A 22,354-nucleotide genomic window follows, 5' to 3' on the forward strand; every position below is an offset into this window, starting at 1 on the left:
GTCCATTGATAGTAACCGGGCCAAATATCTAACGAAATAAGCATCAAACGAAAAAACTACAAAGAACGAAACTCGTTTAGCTTGAAGGGGGAAACCAGATGGCGCTATGGTTGACCCGCTAGATGGCGCTGCCATAGGTCAAACGGATATCAACTGCGTTTTTTTAAAATAGGACCCCCACTTTTTATTACATATTCGTGTAGTACGTAAAGAAATATGAATGTTTTAGTTGGACCACCTTTTTCGCTTTGTGATAGATGGCGCTGTAATAATCACAAACGTTTAAGTACGTGGTATCACGTAACATTCCGCCAGTGTGGACGGTATTTGCTTCGTGATACATTACCCGTGTTAAAATGGATCGTTTACCATTTGCGGAAAAGGTCTATATCTTGTTGATGTATGGCTATTGTGATCAAAATGCCCAACGGACGTGTGCTATGTATGCTGCTCGGTATCCTGGATGAAATCACTCAAGTGTCCGGACCGTTCGCCGGATAGTTACGTTATTTAAGGAAACAGAAAGTGTTCAGCCACATGTGAAACGTCAACCACGACCTGCAACAAATGGTGATGCCCAAGTAGGTGTTTTAGCTGCTGTCGCAAATAATCCGCACATCAGTAGCAGACAAATTGCGCGAGAATCGGGAATCTCAAAAACGTCAGTGTTCAGAATGCTATATCAACATCGATTGCACCCGTACCATATTTCTATGCACCAGGAATTGCATGGCGACGACTTTGAACGTCGTGTACAGTTCTGCCACTGGGCACAAGAGAAATTACGGGACGATGACAGATTTTTTGCACGCGTTCTATTTAGCGACGAAGCGTCATTCACCAACAGCGGTAACGTAAACCGACATAATATGCACTATTGGGCAACGGACAATCCACGATGGCTGCGACAAGTCGAAATCAGCGACCTTGGCGGGATAATGCATGGTGCGGCATTATGGGAGGAACGATAATTGGCCCCCATTTTAGCGATGGAAATCTAAATGTTGTAGTGTATGCTGATTTCCTACGTAATGTTCTACCGATGTTACTACAAGATGTCACACTGCGTGACAGAATGGCGATGTACTTCCAACATGATGGATGTCAGGCACATAGCTCGCGTGCGGTTGAAGCGGTATTGAATAGCATATTTCATGACAGGTGGATTGTTCGTCGAAACACCATACTATGGCCCGCACGTTCACCGAATCTGACGTCCCCGGATTTCTTTCTGTGGGGAAAGTTGAAGGATATTTGCTGTCGTGATTCACCGACAACACCTGACAACATACGTTAGCGCATTGTCAATGCATATGCGAACATTACGGAAGGCGAACTACTCGCTGTTGAGAGGAATGTCGTTACACGTATTGCCAAATGCATTGAGGTTGACGGACATAATTTTGAGTATTTATTGCATTAATGTGGTATTTACAGGTAATCACGCTGTAACAGCATGCGTTCTCAGAAAAGATAAGTTCACAAAGGTATATGTATCACATTGGAACAACCGGAATAAAATGTTCAAACGTACCTACGTTCTGTATTTTAATTTAAAAAAACCTACCTGTTGCCAACTGTTCGTCTAAAATTGTGAGCCATATGTTTGTGGCTATTACAGCGCCATCTATCACAAAGCGAAAAAAGTGGTCCAACTAAAACATTCATATTTCTTTACATACTACACGAATATGTAATAAAAATGGGGGTTCCTATTTTAAAAATTCAGTTGATATCCGTTTGACCTATGGCAGCGCCATCTAGCTGGCCAACAATAGCGCCATCTGGTTTCCCCCTTCATGTTAGACAAGTTTCGTTCTTGGTAGTTTTTTCGTTTGATGCTTATTTCGTGAGATATTTTGCCCGGTCACGATCAATGGACCGCCCTGTATATCCTGTGATACTTGGCCATTACTCCTAGTATGAGAAGTTATTGGATTGGATTGTTTGGGGGAAGAGACCAAACAGCGAGGTCATCGGTCTCATCGGATTAGGGAAGGATGGGGAAGGAAGTCGGCCGTGCCCTTCCAAAGGAACCACCCCAGCATTTGCCTGGAGCGATTTAGGGAAATCACGGAAAACCTAAATCAGGATGGCCGGACGAGGGATTGAACCATCGTCCTCCCGAATGCTAGTCCAGTGTGCTACCACTGCGCCACCTCGCTCGGTGAGAAGTTATTATTGAACCATATTTAATTGGTATCACCGTCAGCATTCCCATGTAATGTGCATTTATTCAGATGAGAGTGCCAATATGTAAAAGTAATCAGTACCTCCAGGCGCATAAAGTGTTTACATATTAAAACATACTACACTAAGTACCAAATCTGTTAATACTTATCATGAATAGTTGTTAGTAAATTTAAATAATTGTATCCGATGAATTTCTCTGCTGCTAATCGTCCGAACTATATTACGCAAGACTGTTAATTTTTAACAACTATCTATTAGAGGAAATCGGCAAAAATTATTTCATTCGATTATTATTGACGTAAGCCCTACAACGTAAGTATGCACACCGATAAAACCGAAAATACAGTTATAGCTTTCTTTTGGTATGCAAGCCCTGTCAGTCTTCATAACATGCAAACTAAAATTATTACATGTTTAGTCAGAACTGTAAGGCTTTCTTGAGATACACTCCTGGAAATGGAAAAAAGAACACATTGACACCGGTGTGTCAGACCCACCATACTTGCTCCGGACACTGCGAGAGGGCTGTACAAGCAATGATCACACGCACGGCACAGCGGACACACCAGGAACCGCGGTGTTGGCCGTCGAATGGCGCTAGCTGCGCAGCATTTGTGCACCGCCGCCGTCAGTGTCAGCCAGTTTGCCGTGGCATACGGAGCTCCATCGCAGTCTTTAACACTGGTAGCATGCCGCGACAGCGTGGACGTGAACCGTATGTGCAGTTGACGGACTTTGAGCGAGGGCGTATAGTGGGCATGCGGGAGGCCGGGTGGACGTACCGCCGAATTGCTCAACACGTGGGGCGTGAGGTCTCCACAGTACATCTACGTTGCCGCCAGTGGTCGGCGGAAGGTGCACGTGCCCGTCGACCTGGGACCGGACCGCAGCGACGCACGGATGCACGCCAAGACCGTAGGATCCTACGCAGTGCCGTAGGGGACCGCACCGCCACTTCCCAGCAAATTAGGGACACTGTTGCTCCTGGGGTATCGGCGAGGACCATTCGCAACCGTCTCCATGAAGCTGGGCTACGGTCCCGCACACCGTTAGGCCGTCTTCCGCTCACGCCCCAACATCGTGCAGCCCGCCTCCAGTGGTGTCGCGACAGGCGTGAATGGAGGGACGAATGGAGACGTGTCGTCTTCAGCGATGAGAGTCGCTTCTGCCTTGGTGCCAATGATGGTGGTATGCGTGTTTGGCGCCGTGCAGGTGAGCGCCACAATCAGGCCTGCATACGACCGAGGCACACAGGGCCAACACCCGGCATCATGGTGTGGGGAGCGATCTCCTACACTGGCCGTACACCACTGGTGATCGTCGAGGGGACACTGAATGGTGCACGGTACATCCAAACCGTCATCGAACCCATCGTTCTACCATTCCTACACCGGCAAGGGAACTTGCTGTTCCAACAGGACAATGCACGTCCGCATGTATCCCGTGCCACCCAACGTGCTCTAGAAGGTGTAAGTCAACTACCCTGGCCAGCAAGATCTCCGGATTTGTCCCCCATTGAGCATGTTTGGGACTGGATGAAGCGTCGTCTCACGCGGTCTGCACGTCCAGCACGAACGCTGGTCCAACTGAGGCGCCAGGTGGAAATGGCATGGCAAGCCGTTCCACAGGACTACATCCAGCATCTCTACGATCGTCTCCATGGGAGAATAGCAGCCTGCATTGCTGCGAAAGGTGGATATACACTGTACTAGTGCCGACATTGTGCATGCTCTGTTGCCTGTGTCTATGTGCCTGTGGTTCTGTCAGTGTGATCATGTGATGTATCTGACCCCAGGAATGTGTCAATAAAGTTTCCCCTTCCTGGGACAATGAATTCACGGTGTTCTTATTTCAATTTCCAGTAGTGTATTTATGGAATTCTTCGTGATAGAAATACTCCAGATCTCACAAGTGTGAGTACGGGAAAATCCATAAAATGGGCACTGAGATCAACACATGTACATGTACATCTACATCTACATCCATACTCCGCAAGCCACCTGACGGTGTGTGGCGGAGGGTCATTTGAGTACCTCTATCGGTTCTCCCTTCTATTCCAGTCTCGTATTGTTCGTGGAAAGAAAGATTGTCGGTATGCCTCTGTGTGGGCTCTAATCTCTCTGATTTTATCCTCATGGTCTCTTCGCGAGATATACGTAGGAGGGAGCAGTATACTGCTTGACTCCTCGGTGAAGGTATGTTCTCGAAACTTCAACAAAAGCCCGTACCGAGCTACTGAGCGTCTCTCCTGCAGAGTCTTCCACTGGAGTTTATCTATCATCTCCGCAACGCTTTCGCGATTACTAAATGATCCTGTAACGAAGCGCGCTGCTCTCCGTTGGATCTTCTCTATCTCTTCTATCAACCCTGTCTGGTACGGATCCCACACTGGTGAGCAATATTCAAGCAGTGGGCGAACAAGTGTAATGTAACCTACTTCCTTTGTTTTCGGATTGCATTTCCTTAGAATTCTTCCAATGAATCTCAGTCTGGCATCTGCTTTACCGACGATCAACTTTATATGATCATTTCATTTTAAATCACTCCTAATGCCTACTCACAGATAATTTATGGATTTAACTGCTTCCAGTTGCTGACCTGCTATATTGTAGCTAAATGATAAAGGATCTTACTTTCTGTGTATTCGCAGCACATTACACTTGTCTACATTGAGATTCAATTGCCATTCCCTGCACCATGCGTCAGTTCGTTGCAGATCCTCCTGCATTTCAGTACAATTTTCCATTGTTACAACCTCTCGATATACCACAGCACCATTCGCAAAAAGCCTCAGTGAACTTCCGATGTTATTCACAAGGTCATTTATGTATATTGTGAATAGCAACGGTCCTACGACACTCAACTGCGGCACACCTGAAATCACTCTTACTTCGGAAGACTTCTCTCCATTGAGAATGACCTTGTGAACAGCTATCTCTTATGTGCCAATATGCAAGAAGAAGTCAACTAGTAAAACTAACTAGTTAACATTTTCTATTGACGGGAGAAACAAACAAAGAAAGAGAGAGTGGGACAGTAAAAAAACTTGGTATTCGTTTACTCATTAGGAACGGAAGACATCTTGTATACATACAGCTTTCGGCTGAAATAAAAGCGCGGAAGAAAAAACTTAGCGTTCACCGATGGCGTGGTCATTACATACGGAGCACAGGACCGCAATGTGGGATGGAGAGGAAGATTGTGCAGGAAGTCGGCCACGGCGTTAGGGAAACCACAGTAGACCTAGATGGTCCGTACGAATGCCAGTTCAGTGTCTTAACAGCGCGCCACATCCCTAGGAAAGGAAGAGTTACGTTAGACAACCATCTACTCTACTACTCGAGTGTCAGTGCTTTTCTGTGGACGTCTTTCTTTGTGTTTACAATATTCAACTTCCTGCAAAAAATAGTAAAAGAAAACAGTCGGAAACGAATGTCAGAGATTGTGGCAGCAGAAACCAGAACGTTCTTGTGGCATGGTCTATCTCGCGCAGCAGTAACGCTGTGCTTACGAAAAGCGGACACAGAATAGTATCAGCGAGCAACAGAGCGCAAGGCTCTAAGAGATGATACTTGGCCGGCCGGAGTGGCCGTGCGGTTCTAGGCGCTACAGTCTGGAGCCGAGCGACCGCTACGGTCGCAGGTTCGAATCCTGCCTCGGGCATGGATGTGTGTGATGTCCTTAGGTTAGTCAGGTTTAATTAGTTCTAAGTTCTAGGCGACTGATGACCTCAGAAGTTAAGTCGCATAGTGCTCAGAGCCATTTGAACCATTTTTTGATGATACTTGGACCATTGCACTCCAGTCGACTGAACACACGAGGGAGATTTTCAATTTTCCTTTCTTCCATCTACACCCAGATTTCTTGTTTCGTTTTTGGAGCGTTTTACATCGTTACGCCGTTAGCTCATATTAATCACAATATTGAATCAGTTCTAGAAGGATAGGTAAACTAATCCAGTCAATCGTGGATGCGTTGACCGAACTACATCGGCGTTCTCCTGATAATTTTGGACAACCATTTCATAATAGTTTCACAATATCTGGACATAGTTTTGAATCTGGCCACTCCAAGGAAGTCCTCGTATTATATTCGTCAGATTCGCGATATTTAATAGCCGCGTGAAATACCAAAGCAGACTGACAAAGACAGGAAAGAGACGAGAAAATCGCCCGTAACCTAGTTAACAGACTCATCCCAGCAGAAGTTTGAAGTGATTTAGGGAAACCATAATAGATTTAAATAAATAGGATATGAGTTGGATTTGAACCTTGCCCTGCTGACAACTAATCTACCTTACCTACCACTAGGTCACATCATTCTTTAGTGCATTGGAGATTGTGAAGATGATTAGCTGCTTCTTTTACTCACCTATCGTCTAATTCGTTGCCGACTTTTAACCCTATCGTATTTCGTTTCTCAAGACAAATATCTGGAGTGATACATTCATGTAATCCCAAGTCGTACGAGAATGTTGTTAGGAAACAGGCCACACTGCAACATAGGCACACATGGTTTGCAGTCGATTTCCGGAGCTGTTATGGTATAATTTACTTTACAGCAAAAAAAGAAATAAAGACGTTATGGATTTAACTGTCAGTAGACTACTAGGTTGTTAGAAAACTTAACGTGTCCGAGGTAGCAAATAAGCAGCGCTTTGTTTATAAGACGCCTGAAGGTAGAGATAATGGGGATTTGTTCCTTGATCCTCTCCAACATGAGGCCAGTATCTTAAAAACGGCATCGCCTATCTCGGTCTGAAGCAAAGACGTGAAAATTTCATTTGTGTAACTTCACCATTACTAGGGGGAGAAAGAGAGAGGGAGGCATAAGAAGTAACAAAGACAGGTAAAAGTTTTAATACCTCACCGCCACCGATTTGGGGATCTCATATTTCCTTTCTTTAGAGAGAATTTTTCTTACACATGATACGGTTTAGCAGTCCCACAGACCATGAGTCAACGTAAAATATCTTAACTGTTCAATCGGTAACCATATCCACTGCCTTTTGTTCTTTTGCTACCACCTGAAAACCACAAATTTTTCCACAAGTAACTGTGGCGGCGTATTACGTTTCTGTGCATGTTTTCCCTATACACTTCACTGGGTGTAACTTTTTATATTCCTTTTTTGATGTTGGCAGGTTTTACACATTTAATTTCCTCGTGTGGTCCCAGACTTTCACCAGTGATATTTTGTATCATTATTGAGCCACACAGTTTGACCATGACCTGCGCCCTGTGCCATGTAACGGTTTAACCAGTCGGAGAATGCTTCTCTTCTCTTTCCTCTACGATAGCTGATCGCCAGCTCATACTCCAATAACTGTAATGCCCAACGAAATATCCAGCTCCTGATATGCTTGGCTGTGTTCAAAAACACTGGAGCTTGGTGGTCAGTGCGTTCGATGATCAGTACGCTTACTGATCAATGCAGTGTTATTGATGTTTTCTTTCCCAAAATCTACTCGCAGAATTGCTTCACAGCATACACAATCGCGATCATCTCTAACTCGCTTATGAAATGCCGGATCTCCACATCGCATACACGTGCTTACTGTCAACATACTTTCCGTATCATACAGAACTCAATTTCTGCCATTGTATTGTATGGAACTGGGAATCTAGAAACGACGGAGAGGCTTCGTCCCCGCCTTAGCCTCAGTGGTACACAACCCCACAACAGGCTACTGCAGTCCACTCACCCCACCGCCACCCCACACCGAAACCAGCGTTATTGTGCGGTTCGGCCCCCAGTAGTGGACCCCCCGCCCCGGGAACGTCTCACACCAGACGAGTGTAATCCCAATGTTTGCGTAGTAGAGTAATTGAGGCGTATGTGTACGTGGAGACAGTGTTTGCGCAGCAATCGCCGACATAGCGTAACTGAGGCGGAATAAGGGGAACCAGACCGCATTCGGCGAGGCAGATGGAAAATCGCCTTAAAAACCATCCACAGACTGGCCGGCACACCGGATCTCGACACTAATCCGCCGGGCGGATTCGCGCCGGGGACCGGCACGCCTTCCCGCCAGGAAAGCAGTGCGTTAGACCGCACGGCTAACCGGGTGGGCATTTCTGCCATACTTGCATCAGTATTTAGATGGAGCTGTTTTGCAAATCAGCATGAAGTAAGCATGTAATCTTGTGAAAAGATTATTTCATTTTGTAAAATGACACCTGCTGCTTCTGGTGTCATGTCGATTTCTTTTTAGTTTTTTGAGAAACTCTTATAAAAGACTCAAAAGGTGATTATAGTTGATTGGTTGCCTTTTCTAAAAACAGTGTTTCAACTGAATAATTCGCAATATTTTTTTTTCTTCGGCTGAGTGGATTCCTTCAAGTGAGTTTTACAAAACCAGAATTTTGAGAGACACGGAGGGAAATTGCGGTCTAGCTGGAGTATCATTCTATACTTTCCTGACACCTCTAACATCCAGTTTACATGATCCTGGTGTTATGTCAGCTATACAAACCACAGAGAACTGCCTCAGCCCTGATGTAAATGTTGCATTCATTTCTGCTAAAAATAGAGAGCTATAGTATTTTCATCTAAATAGATCCCTGTAATAAAAATACTGGATTCCTGCGGAGGCAAAAGTCGTGAGTTTTTGGCAAGATGCGCGTAGTAAAACTTGGTCGACGCCAGCAGTGAAGTCTCGTATCATTGAGTAGATAATTTCTAAAAATTGTTTCAAAATATCTTGGATGGGTTCAGGAGTTGCCCTGTCTGTTTCCATGCAGCTAAAGAAAAACAAAGCATTACATCTTTCATCGACACTATAGCAAGCAGATTTACACACTCTGATACTTCTCCTGTTATGGTACCGCTTTCTTCCATCACTCACTAGACTTGAGTTTTTGATTCGTGGTACATCCACATAATGCGATACTTGCAAGTAAGTGAGGGCTTGTCACCGCATATTCTGAAACGGTCTGAAGCTTCATTTTTCTTGGCTAATATCAGAATGCCATTGAATGCGTCTGAATAATTCTCTCCACCTCCTGCATTTAAATTCTGTGAGCACCTATCGTTAGAACTACAACAGTATCTTTTTCACCTACAAGTAGTAAAGTCACTTGCATCAACGTCTGCTCTCATGGTGCGCAGGAAATGACTACTTTTTCAGCATTAGCTTCTCTTACATCGAACGTTCTCCTAGCTTCTCGAAATCATTGTCGTGCCTCTCTCTGAGCCGCATACAGAATTATTCAATCATCTCACATCTACTAAGGCTCACGACAGCACATCACTCATCCACATACAATCTCATCCTATGTATTACCTACTACCTAAATTATTTTCTTGTTGTTCAAATGGTTCAAATGGCTCTGAGCACTATGGGACATAACATCTGAGGTCATCAGTCCCCTAAAACTTAGAACTACTTAAACCTAACTAACCTAAGGACATCACACACATCCATGTCCGAGGCAGGATTCGAACCTACGACCGTAGCAGTCTCGAGGTTCCGGACTGAAGCGCCTAGAACCGCACGGCCACCTCGGCCGGCTTTCTTGTTGTTCACAATCGTTACCAGAGTTTATTTTTCCGTTTTCCTTCTATTAGTTCCGAATGCTAGAATCACAACAACTCCTCGCATCAGGATAACTTTCAGAGGCTAGTCTAACTCCGTCATCCTGTTGTATGTACCATTTGATATTGCTGTGGCTCCAGAACCTGTTTTGACATATCTAACATTTTTCATTCAATTTACGTGTCGTTTGATTAAACAACACCTCAGTGTGCATTTTATTTGTATGTCACCCTTGTCCAGTTCTTTGACCATGGAGAGTCAATATTTTAAGCTCATCTACGGTTCAAAGGCCTTTGTTTGCCACATTCCTCTTTTAAATCTAGATTTATGTCTCATGCTTCTTGTGTGTCCCATAGTTCTCTTTATTTACACCGCACTGCAGTTTTATATTTATGTCAATCTCTTTCTGATCATGTTTAAGAATGGCATTCATTCTACGTGACTGCTGTGACAGAGGGTCACAACTATCACAGCGCTCTTCTATCTTCCTTCCGTTTGTTCGGTAACAAGGTTACTTCCATTTCTTCACTGCCTGGATCCCTCAGGCTGAATTTACAGTAGTGTTTATCTTTACTTCCAGGTGGCTTGTATTGTATTGCACTGGGGACTTAGAAACGACAGAGAGGCTTCGTCCCCGCCGTAGCCTTAGTGGTACAACCCCACAGCAGGCCCCAGTGGACGCCCCCCTTCCCCCCCCCCCCCCCACACACACACACGGAACGTCACACACCAGACTAGTGTAACCCCAATGTTTACGTGGTAGAGTAATTATGGTGGGTGTATGCGTACGTGGAGAAAGTGTTTGCGCAGCAACCGCCGACATAGTGTAACTGAGGCGGAATAATGGGAACCAGCCCCCCACAAGCTGGCCGGCACACCGGACCTCGACACTAATCCGCCGAGCGGATTCGTGCCGGGGACCGGCACACCTTCTCGCCCGGTCCAGGTGGCTACTACGTCCCTTCTAATTCAATCATGTTCAGTGACTGTTAAGTCTCCATGAATGCTTTCTTTGATCCTTCAGTCAGCAACCCTCTATGGATGTGCGCAAAAAGTATAAATGCATCGCAGCCCACTATTTGGAGGCCTGCATTCTATCTCTCAGATAATTCGCCAGAATCGCTAGGTTTGCTGCTTATGTGGCCTGAAATGCTCCAGATGTCTGCCACGGGTATTTGTAACTCGAGAGAGCGATCTGTTAAGTCATGCCATAGAAAGACCAGAAATATACCTCCTGGCTTCTTATACGCTACTGACTTTACGCAGGACACCGTTAGCTAAGCTACTTCCTTGTGGTCTTGCTTCTGTCGAATATAAAACAAACTTGTTCTCCTCCAAAATTCCTTATCACATAAGTACGTTCCCAGATTTTGCGTAAATAATTTTGGATTTTCGCTTTGACAGTGTTTAAATGTAGGCAGTAAACGATCAATGTTCGAAATTTGTTGAGGAAACTCTGCTTATTCGTCGAGAGGCAGTTCATGTCCACCACAGTGTTATTTCTTAACATCTAAATTTATTTCTAAAGTTTCTCCTCCTCACTCTTTTGGACTGTATTTACTCTTGTGGGCGTAAATTTTACTCATTGCAGTAGATTTTGAAATTGCGGCTCACTCTGTGCTCACAACTTTCCAGTCCTCAAATGTGATTTTTCATCACACTGGTTCTCTGGTTGTCTAGGGTCTGCTTCCTTTCCATCTTTGTAACATATGCACTGTATCTGTATCCAGTTCAGTATGTTCACGATTCATCGTCACTGTTTATTCTGATAGATTTTGCTCTATCTTCCTAACGCGTCCGTTCATGGTTTATTTTTCCTTTTTCCATCCGTTGAACGAGCTCATTGTTTAAGTTATCAACCCGTTTCCCGATCTCCTCACTTTTAGTTCTATCTACTGAATACTGATCAAATTTTACGGAAGTTTCTTAATGAGTTTGGCGTCGATTTAGGACATCATTTTGAAAACTAAATCAAATGTACCCCACAATATTTCATTTATCCCCTCTGCACAAAATCTATAGTATTCAAGCCCCATCCCAGAAAAATTCGTATTATGTTAATTTTAATTTATTTATAGATTCAAACAGATGGTATGGAGCAGACAGTGTTTTCTCTTTATCAGGAGATATCCTATATTAGGAGAAATTTATTTTAATGCCGGGCAACACGAGAATTAGTTTCTGGTGGAACAAAAACATTTTAACTTAATTGCTAGGCGCAAGCTTTTTTTACAATAATTAGTATTGTTTAATAAATGTGGAAAGAATTCTGATCAGGCCTGAAACATTACCAATTAATGAGGTGCATTTATGTTTAAATAACCACCTAAATGAAAACTGATTGCAGTATTTACAAAACATCCCTCTCAAAGTGCTTTTCCTGAGTACTGAAATCTCGAGCATCACACACAATAATATTACAAAGTTTGGTCGCAAAGACACAAAAAGACGCCCACTGTGCTACAGCAGTAGAAATATACACTGACCAGCCCGAACATTAGGACCACAGACCTACTATCGAAGTAAACCTGTCCAGGCGACAGCAGCGTCACCTGGCGAGGAATGTCTGCTAGTCAGACACATGCTCGGTGCATGTAGGGTCAGTGAGCGTGCTGTCTGTGTGTAGAATGGGGAAGGCTCGCGAGCTATCTGAGTTTGACCGAGGGCAGTCTGTGATGAGCGGTGGCTCGGCATTTCAGAAACTGCGTGACTTGTCGGGTGGTCGACGAGTGCTGTAGTGAGTACCTTCAACAAGTGGCGAAACCAAGATGGAACCGCGTCCGGAGGTCGTGTGGCTGGGCGGCCACCCCTCGTTACAGATGTCGGACTTCGTACGATGGGCAGACTGATAAAGCAGCACAGGTGGGGAACTGTGGTGGAATTAATATCACACTTCAATGCTGGGCAAAGGATGGGGCCCCTCCACGCCCACACCAACGTGGTGACCAAACCAAAACTTCTGCTGTCACCTCCGTATAACATATTAGTTTTCGAATCGTGAGTCATAGGATGCGGGCTGTGATGTTATCCTTGCGTCTGGGTAGGATTACTCATTGACATGGTCCATCAGGAGACAGAAAGTGGACGAAAGCGATCGAAGGGTAGCGGTTTGTAAGGGCAGAGGGAAAAAAGTGCCAAGGCAAGCGCCAAGGGGAAAAAAAAACCTCTGCGACAGTATGACGGGCAGTAAGGGCAGTAGCGGCTTGCTAGCTGCGACAGTGCATGCGAGATGTGGTTATGTTAGTGCGAGGTATCGTGCATCGTTACCTTTGTCGTTGCGGAAGTTCGTTGTAGGGCGTGCTGCAGCTGCTGCGTCCCTGTAACAATTCAAGGTCGTCATTCATTAGCGGGCGATCGGTCATAGATCAGCTCACAGTGTAGGGGGTGTGTGTGGCTGGTTTGCGTGCTGTGTACAGTACGGTTTCCCTGCGATTGCCTGTTATTCGGCGGGTCGAGTATCTGGGGTTACCAGTAGTAGCTGTGTTGCAGGGGCTCGCCAGTACTGTCGTGTTAGCGTGCTATGGACCATAGATGTTTAGTTTCTTGCTAATAGTGTCTTTGGTCTATTATGTTTCCATCTATGGTTGTGGTCGTAGTTGCCCAGAGAAAGGATAAACGGGTTACGTGAGTGCCTCGTGTTACTGTACAGTCGTGTGGAGAGTTTTTGGAATACCTGCAAGATGGTATCTAGCCGATATTCCCGGTGAAGATCCGCGGTGCATGGTGGGCAGAGTACAGGCGTGTCTGAACACACAAGCACCAAACACTCCTAAAGATGGGCCTCTGAAGCCGACGACCTTTACATGTGCCAATGTTAACACCATGACATCGGCAACTGCGACAGAAATGGGCAGGTGACTATCGGCACTGGATGTTGGCGCAGAGAGAGAGCGTTGCATGATCTGATGAATCCGATACCTCCTTCCGTCGTCTTCCAGGGGAACAGCTTCTTACACCTGTACTGCAGGACGTAGACAAGCTAGCGGCGGCTCCATTCTGCTCTGGGAAACATTCAAATGTGCATCCATGGGGCCAGTGGAGCTCGTGCAAGGCACCATGACGGCCAAGGAGTATCATACACTGGTTTCTAGGCCACGTACACTGATTCATTAGGCCCATATCTCCCGACGGCAGTGGCATTTTTCATCAAGATAATGCGCCATGCCACAAGGCCGGTAGTGTGATGGAGTTAGATTAGATTAGATTAAATTAGTACTTGTTCCATAGATCATGAATACGACACTTCGTAAAGATGTGGAACGTGTCAGGTTAATAAAAGGTGTATCTACAAGATATTACATTAGACAAAATATTACATGACACTCAATAATGTTTCTTTTTTTTGTGGAGGTTGGGAAATTGCCCACTTACTACATCCAAAAATTCATCTAATGAGTAAAAGGAATTGCCATTAAGAAATTCTTTTAATTTCCTTTTAAATGCTATATGGCTATCTGTCAGACTTTTGATGCTATTAGGTAAGTGACCAAAGACTTTTGAGGCAGCATAATTTACCCCCTTCTGAGCCAAAGTTAGATTTAACCTTGAGTAGTGAAGATCGTCCTTTCTCCTAGTGTTGTAGCCATGTACACTGCTATTACTTTTGAATTCGTTCGGATTGTTAATAACAAATTTCATAAGTGAATATATATATATATATATATATATATATATATATATATATATATATATATTGTGCGGCTACAGTGAAGATTTCTAGCTCTTTAAATAAGTGTCTGCAGCATGATCTTGAATGAGCTCCAGCAATTATTTTGATTACACGCTTTTGTGCAATGAACACTCTTTTACTCAATGATGAGTTGCCCCAGAATATGATGCCATACGAAAGCAGAGAATGAAAATAGGCGTGGTAAGCTAATATACTCAGATGTATATCGCCAAAATTTGCAATGACCCTAATAGCATAAGTTCAAATGGCTCTGAGCACTATGGGACTCAACTGCTGTGGTCATCAGTCCCCTAGAACTTAGAACTACTTAAACCTAACTAACCTAAGGACATCACACACGTCCATGCCCGAGGCAGGATTCGAACCTGCGACCGTAGCAGTCGAATAGCATAAGTAGCTGAACTCAAACGTTTCAGCAGATCCTCAGTGTGTTTTTTTCCAGTTCAACCCCTCATCAATGCATACACCTAGAAATTTTGAATATTCTACCTTAGCTACCGATTTCTGATCGAAGTCTATATTTATTAATGGGGTCATTCCATTTACTCTATGGTTCGAGGAACACAGTGGCGAGTTCCAATTGATGTTCTGCCCTCCCCCCCCCCCCCAAACTCGCCAGATCTGAACTCGATCGAACACATCTGGGATGTGATTGAGCGTGGCGCCAGAGCTCATCGACCCATGCCCGGAATTTAAGGGAAATGCGTGACTTGTGTGTACATATGTATGCCAACTCCATCCAGTGACCTATCAAGGCCTCATTGCTCCCATGCCACGGCTCGTCACCGCTGTTATCCGTTCAAAGGTGCACATATCGGCTGTTAGGTAGATGGTCATAATGTTCTGTCTGATCGTTGTATGTGGCTGGCGATCTGATCATGCTACAGTGAATGATAATACCACGGGGGTGTTATTGGTGGATGCTTCTACATCTACGCTTACATCTGCATCTGCACCTACACTATACAAGCAACTGTGAAGTGCATGTCAGGGGTACTTCCCTTTGCAACACGAGTTAGGGTTCCTTACTGTTCCATTCCTGTACGGATAGTGGGGAAAGTAACTGCTTAAATGCCTCTGTTGGCGGTGTAATCAGACTTATCTTGCCTTCGTGGCCCCTAAGGCAGCGGTAGGTAGAGAGCTGCAATATATTTCTAGATTGTACACTTGATATCGTTTCTTCAAATTAGGTGTTGGAGGGATGTACGTCTTCGTATCTGATTGGTCAGTGTGGCTCATTGCCATGTATAGGACCCGAGTTCGATTTACGGTGCTGACAGAGATTTTTCCTTGATAAGAGGACTGGAACGGAGTGCACTTAGCCTCGTGAGGCCAGCTAAGGAGCCAACTGACCGAGTAGTAGCGGTTACAAGATGAAGATATCCTACAACGACCGGGAGAGCGGTGTGCTGACTGCATGCCCGTCCATACCGCATCCAATGACGCAATTGTCAGAGGATGACACGGCGGTCGGCCGTACCCGATTGGCCTATCGCGGACCAAAACGAGGAGCCTTACGTTTTACATTCGCGGGATAGCTTGGCTATTCCAGACCTCTGCCAGTTTGATTTTCTAATCATCTCAGGTTTTCCAGAATCTCATATGATAAATACGCGATTTTTATCTCGCATGACCAATGTTTTTGAATTTATACTGGTTGGCATGAAGAAGGTCGCTCTGTTCGAGTCACTCCATTGTGTTTTAGCCCCAAAATTCTACAAGACATGGATGTCAGAGATGCTGAACAGTAGTTTCGTGTGCTAGCCAACTTGCATATGGGTGAACATGTGCGTCCTTGCAAATAATAGACACAGCTTTGTCTTCGAGATCTACCGTATATGATGGTTTAAAGAGAGTCTAAACCACCCGCAAATTATGTATCAAATCTGATAGGAATTCTATGAGCCCCTTAACTTTGTTCAGTTTCAGTGATTTCAACTGTTTCTCAACGCCAGTGGCAATTGGCACATTAGTTTTGGTGGCCGTTACAGGATACCGCTCCCAAGCTGTTTCAATTACTATTCACCGCTATCATCTTACCAATGGTCGGTCAGATTATGTAGTACGATGCGACAGATATTGCTCAGGAATAGACCAGCACGACACATGTAAACTCGCACAGTGGCTGGAGTCCTATCAAAACAGTAACAATAATTTAATCACAATAACTCGTATTCCAAGAGTTCCCATATTTCATAAAGTCTTTTCCCACTACCAGCTGAACCAGAAAGTTTTGTTCAGCTGTGATTTGTGCAGAGACAGTTCCATTTACCAGACTGAGTCTTCTCTGTTCCATCAGCTGTGCCGTCAGCTACCCAGGACCTCGTGATTCATGACATTGTCCATCCGACGTTCTGGCCTGCGGGACCCATATCTGCCCTTCGCGGGTCATTTTATTGTTTAGCCATTGTTCCAAGCTATAGTAACAGGGGTCGGAATTTCCGCAGCCTTAGACTGTGCAGAATCTCGAACGAAAATAGCTCGAATTAGTGTCTTAGATGAATTCGAGATATGATAATTTCTTAAACTCACGATGGAAAGTCGCGTTTTTTAACTCCTGAGAGAGTGTCTTCTGCTAAACCTTCGTGGATAGGGTACTGCCGTACATGCTTATGTTCAGAGAATTTCACAAGACCACATACAGAGGTGCCATACTGACGTTACAGTACGTGTTAAAATACATAAAATATACACGGCGAAGAAAAAATTCTACACTTGGAGGTCGGCGTGCGATTCATCATCTAGATTGAAGACAAAAGTTTATCTAGCAAAATCAGATCGGAAGCATTTTAAAGATACATGTATGAAAACGTGGAGCTGGCTGCACTGTTACATCGTGTAGCGCATCGGAATGTACAGAGGAGAGAGTATCACCCCGCGCTACCGTACCAGCTGACGAACCTCACTGAGTAGACTGTTGGGGCATCAAACCAGCATCCCCCATGGGGCTATGGTTCGAATCCTCTTCACCTTCCTTTTTTTTTGTTATTTAGGCGTTCATTCCCTAGTTCACATCGTTTATGAGCAGGACATCGTTTTGTCACATGATAATAGCCTATCAGATGACATAGGGATCCATTAAACTGCATGCATGCGTCTAGAAGCTGCACAGTGCACAACTGTAACTGGTCCTTCCCGATGGAGTACACAAGCGATAAATACGTCGATATGCTTTTGGTCCTGGGTACATATGAAAACCGAGCTGTTGCTGCTGCTCGTAAGTATGCATCACGTGACCCTCAAAGGCGCCATCCTGAAAGAATGTTTTTCGTCGTCTGGGATAACGCCTTCGCGGAACCGGTAATCTTCGTCCACAAGTAATGGACAGAGGCCATCTGAGGATAATCGTACTGCACAAGCAGAGGACGGGATTCTTGAAAGCGTTCACCAATCACCTCGGTGAAGTATTGGTGATATTGTAAGGTAGTTCCAGGTGTCTCAAAGACTGATCGATGAAGTGTCGCACGATTAAGAACTGCATCCATATCGTTACACGTTAACACAACACCAGCGGCCAGAAGGCCGTATTCGATGTGTACAGTTCTGTGACTGGCTCTTGCACCGAGTGGAAGATAACTAACGTGATATGGAATTCTTCACTCGTGAAGGTATTTTCAGCTTCCACAACAGCCATTATTGGTCCGAATACAACCCACAAGTCACCCGTGAACGTGGCTTTTAGGCATGCTTTGACATAAACCTGTGGGTTGGAATCGTGGGAGGAGTGCTTTTGAGCCCTTACCGATTACCAGAGAAGTTGAATGTGCCCCTGTATCGTAGGTTTCTTTGCAATACTTTGGCTGACGCGTTAGAGAACGTTCGACTTGGTGTTCGGCGACAGTTATGTTTTCAGCATGATGGTGCACCACCACACTTTGCAAATGAATGTAACTGTTTAAATGAAACGTTTCCAGGGAAATCGACTGGTCTTGGAGGTCCAATGTTCTAGCCTCAGCGTTCCCCAGAATTCAATCCACTAGATTTTTATTTATGGGGACACTTAAATGAACAAATTTAGCAGCCCACCCACGGGTGTACAAGACCTAGTAGCTTGCTTGCTTCGGCAGCGATGGATGCAGGTATGTCTAGAAAAACCGACGATTGGTGAAGTGTTGGCAAATGCAAGGTGGTCGCTTTCAACATCTCTCTAAAATGAAAGTTGCTAGTTCGTGTGCGAACTGATTCTGTGAAGATAACCCTAAACATCAAAGTAACAGAACGAAATTATTGTGTCTAGTATATTGTTCGATCTAGTGTAACCTACCTATTGTGTTTTTTGTACGTCATTGGATGAAGACGATGTTACTGTAGTCATTATTATTTTCTGCTGGCTTTGTGTTATGGACGAAACAAAGTGGTCGTTAACGTCATGTCATGTTATAGAATGAAGCGCCAAAGAAAATGGTGTAGACATGCGTATTCAAATACAGACATGTAAACAGGCAGAATACGGTGCTGCGGTCAGCAACGCCTATATAGGACAAAAAGTGATTCGTGCAGTTCTTAGGTAGTTACTGCTACTACAATGGCAGGTTATCAAGATTCAAGTGAGTCTGAACCTGGTGTTATACTCGGCCCACGAGCGATGGGACACCTCCGAGGTAGCGATGAAGTGGGGATTTTCCCGTACGACCATGTCACGAGTGTACCTTGAATATCACGAATCCGGTAAAACATCACATCCCCGACATCACTGCTCCAGGAAAAAAGATCCTGCAAGAACGGGACCAACGACTGCAGAGAATCGTTCAACGTAACAGAAGTGCTACCCTTCAGCAAATTGCTACAGATTTCAGTGCTGGGCCATCAACAAGTGTCAGCGTGCGAACCATTCAACGAAACATCATCGATATGGGCTTTCGGAGCCCACTCGTGTACTCTTGATGACTGCACGACACAAAGCTTTACGCCTCGCCTGGGCCCGTCAACACCGACATTGGACTGTTGATGACTGCAAACATTTTGCCTGGTCGGACAAGTCTCGGTTCAAATTGTATCGAGAGGATGGACGCATACGAATGTGGAGACAACCTCGTGAATCCATGGACCCTGCATATCAGCAGGGGAGTGTTCATATTGGTGGAGGCTCTGTAGTGGTGTACAGTTGGAGTGGTATGAGACCCCTGATACATCTAGATACGACTCTGACAGGTGAAAAGTACGTAAGCATCCTGTCTGATCATCTTCATCCATTCATGTCCATTGTGCATTCTGACGGACCTGGGCAATTCCAGCAGGATAATGCGACACCCCACACGTCCAGAATTGCTACAGAGTGGAGGAACACTCTTCTAAGTTTAAATACTGCCGCTGGTCACCAAATTCCTCAGACATGAACATTATTGAGCATATCTGGGAAGAGATCTCCCCCCCTCGTACTTTTACAGGTTTATGGACAGCCCTGCAGGATTCATGATGTCAGTTCCCTCCAGTACTAATTCAGACATTAGTCGAGTCCATGCCACGTCGTGTTGCTGCACTTCTGCGTGCCCTACGGCGGCCCTACACGATATTAGGCAGGTGTACCAGTTTCTTTGGTTCTTGAGTGTATCTTAATGTGTAAATAAAGATAACAATAACAGGAAGGAATACACAAGATACAATACAACACAATACAATACAAACACATTGTGTTAGTCAACATTGGGTATAATTTGATGCTTTTACAGAAAAATGTGTGGCGCGAACGCGACACATACATTGGCAAGTTTCATATCCGTTCCCCAACCGAGTGGTGTAACGCTGTGGTTAGCTCATTGGACTCGCATTTGGGAGAATGACGGTTCAAACCGCGCCCGGCCATCCCGATTCAGGATTTCCGTGATTTCCCTGCATCGCTTAAGGTAAATTCGGGGATGATTCCTTCGATTGGGCACTCCGCTTTCCTTCTCCATCCTTCCCTAATCCGAAGTTGTGCTCCGTCTCCAATGACCTTGTTGTCGGCGTGGCGTTAAACACTTACCTCCTGTTCCTCCTCCGTTTCCCTACTGCATTGCCTTGTCTCATTCAGCTAATGGAACAACTCCAGCACAGCGCAAAGTTCATGCTGGGCGCAGTTACAGCGTTGGCGGAGCCTTGTTTTTAAATCGCAATTCTATTAATTCTGTTTGCGGGACTAGGTTTTGCTACATACACTTTTGTCTTGAGTTGGGGTGAGGTATCATACGCCGAAAGCCAAGTGCGGCATTTTTTCTTCACCTTCACGCATTGTCTGTGCGTAAAACATACCTGCAAAGTTCATGCTGGGTGCAGTTACAGCGTTGGCGGAGCCTTGTTTTTAAATCGCAATTCTATTAATTCTGTTTGCGGGACTAGGTTTTGCTAGATACACTTTTGTCTTGAGTTGGGGTGAGGTATCATATGCCGAAAGCCAAGTGCGGCATTTTTTCTTCACCTTCACGCATTGTCTGTGCGTAAAACATACCTGCAAAAATAAAGAAACACATGATCCACTAGACCACACGTATGTGCTGCTTTCTAAACGTCACACTTGAAGAGAAAGATTTTACGTAAATCAAGTAGAGCCATTCTTCTAAGAAGAACATAAAAGTAAATTATTTAGAGGAATCTTTTTGTATAGAAAATATTCACCATAAATTAAATAATGGGCGCATAATACGGAACTAATTCTCAATTAATCAGCTAGACAGTTTTAGGCGAAGCCTAATTTGAAAGATATCCTTGAACGTATCATTTAATTCTGCTACAATGGCCTGAGTAGGATGGGTGATTAAATGTGTATGGCCACTATGGCAGACAGCTCATCTCTGTATCGAAATTCCTCAGTATAAGGATTCAGATAAACAGAACTAAAAACAGACATTTGCCGATCCTTCTTGCAGACGAGCAAAAAACCCGAGCAGAGACCGCTTTGAGGTTCTCCGTTATATTCGTTACCATAAATTCACAGAACCCTGCCTTTAGCCGTCCTTTGCTGTTCGTAATATAGTTTCTTTATCAATATCCAATTATTAGTATTACTAACACATGGTAAGGTAGTACTCCGCTCCAATTGATGCTTCAATGCGCCATAAAACTAACATTTCTACTCGAGTTAGCCTCTATGTTCATTTCTCTATATACAAATTTTCCGAAATTGGTTATTAATACCCACTCTACGCTTTTCAACGTCTGCCTCTGCGCTGTAGATATCAACGATGCTTCTGCCTTTAACGCTATATGTCTGCTTCCCACTGAGCTTGCTGAAACTCATTGTTCCTTTTGAAATTTTACTGTTTCATATAATATAACAAAAATACTAGAACGCAAATATTTTGTCAACAGGTGCTGCTTAACCAAAGGCCGAGGGTACCAACCAGTTCACAAAAGCTCAAAGATTCTTTGCACCATATTATAAACTGGACAACGTGATTATTGTGCCTCATCTCTCACAATAACGTACATCTTATAATTACGTTCTTGTAGATAATTTTGAATGTATAATACAAATGCATAAATCAGAACATTCCCTTTTAATTAACATTGAATGTGAATATATTTATAAAAAATAAAGTATTCTTTATAAAAATCGTAACGTTGTTTTAATTGAACGTTTAACCTAATTAAAGATAATCATAAAAATTTAAGGCAGTGTTCTTACCCTTGACGTTTCCTTTATTTTAAAACAGAAAGTGAGTGTTTGTCCCCAGCTCTTCGTTGTATTCCATATTCCCAAGCATATTCTTTCCTCCAGGAAACTGGTCCTGCTTTCAAAAACGTACCTTTGTTTATTCTTTTAAACTTGTAGAATGCAATAAGACAGAATATCACCACAGACTTTCCAATTCAAATTACCAGACATCTTGTTTTTCTGAGTAGTTGCACGTCTATGGGACTGTGATTGTTTGCAAGATCTACCAAACTGCTACTAGCAAGCTCTGCAACAAGCTGTGTTAACCTGCAATCCGCAAAGACGATAATTATCTGCAAAATTT

General features: G+C 44.3%; 1 protein-coding gene across 1 annotated transcript in view; it reads left to right on the forward strand.

Moving 5' to 3' along the window:
- LOC126247963 (retrotransposon-like protein 1) overlaps positions 1–21,948 on the forward strand; it is a 326,384-nt gene extending 304,436 nt beyond the window's left edge. The window contains exon 4 of the mRNA XM_049948523.1: positions 21,705–21,948. Within this exon, the coding sequence (XP_049804480.1) occupies positions 21,705–21,777 (73 nt within the window). The 3' untranslated portion in view covers positions 21,778–21,948. The remainder of the gene's footprint in view (positions 1–21,704) is intronic.
- The last annotated feature ends 406 nt before the right edge of the window (positions 21,949–22,354 follow it).

Source organism: Schistocerca nitens, chromosome 3, assembly GCF_023898315.1.
Source record: "Schistocerca nitens isolate TAMUIC-IGC-003100 chromosome 3, iqSchNite1.1, whole genome shotgun sequence".
In the NCBI taxonomy this organism is placed as follows: Eukaryota; Metazoa; Arthropoda; class Insecta; order Orthoptera; family Acrididae; genus Schistocerca; species Schistocerca nitens.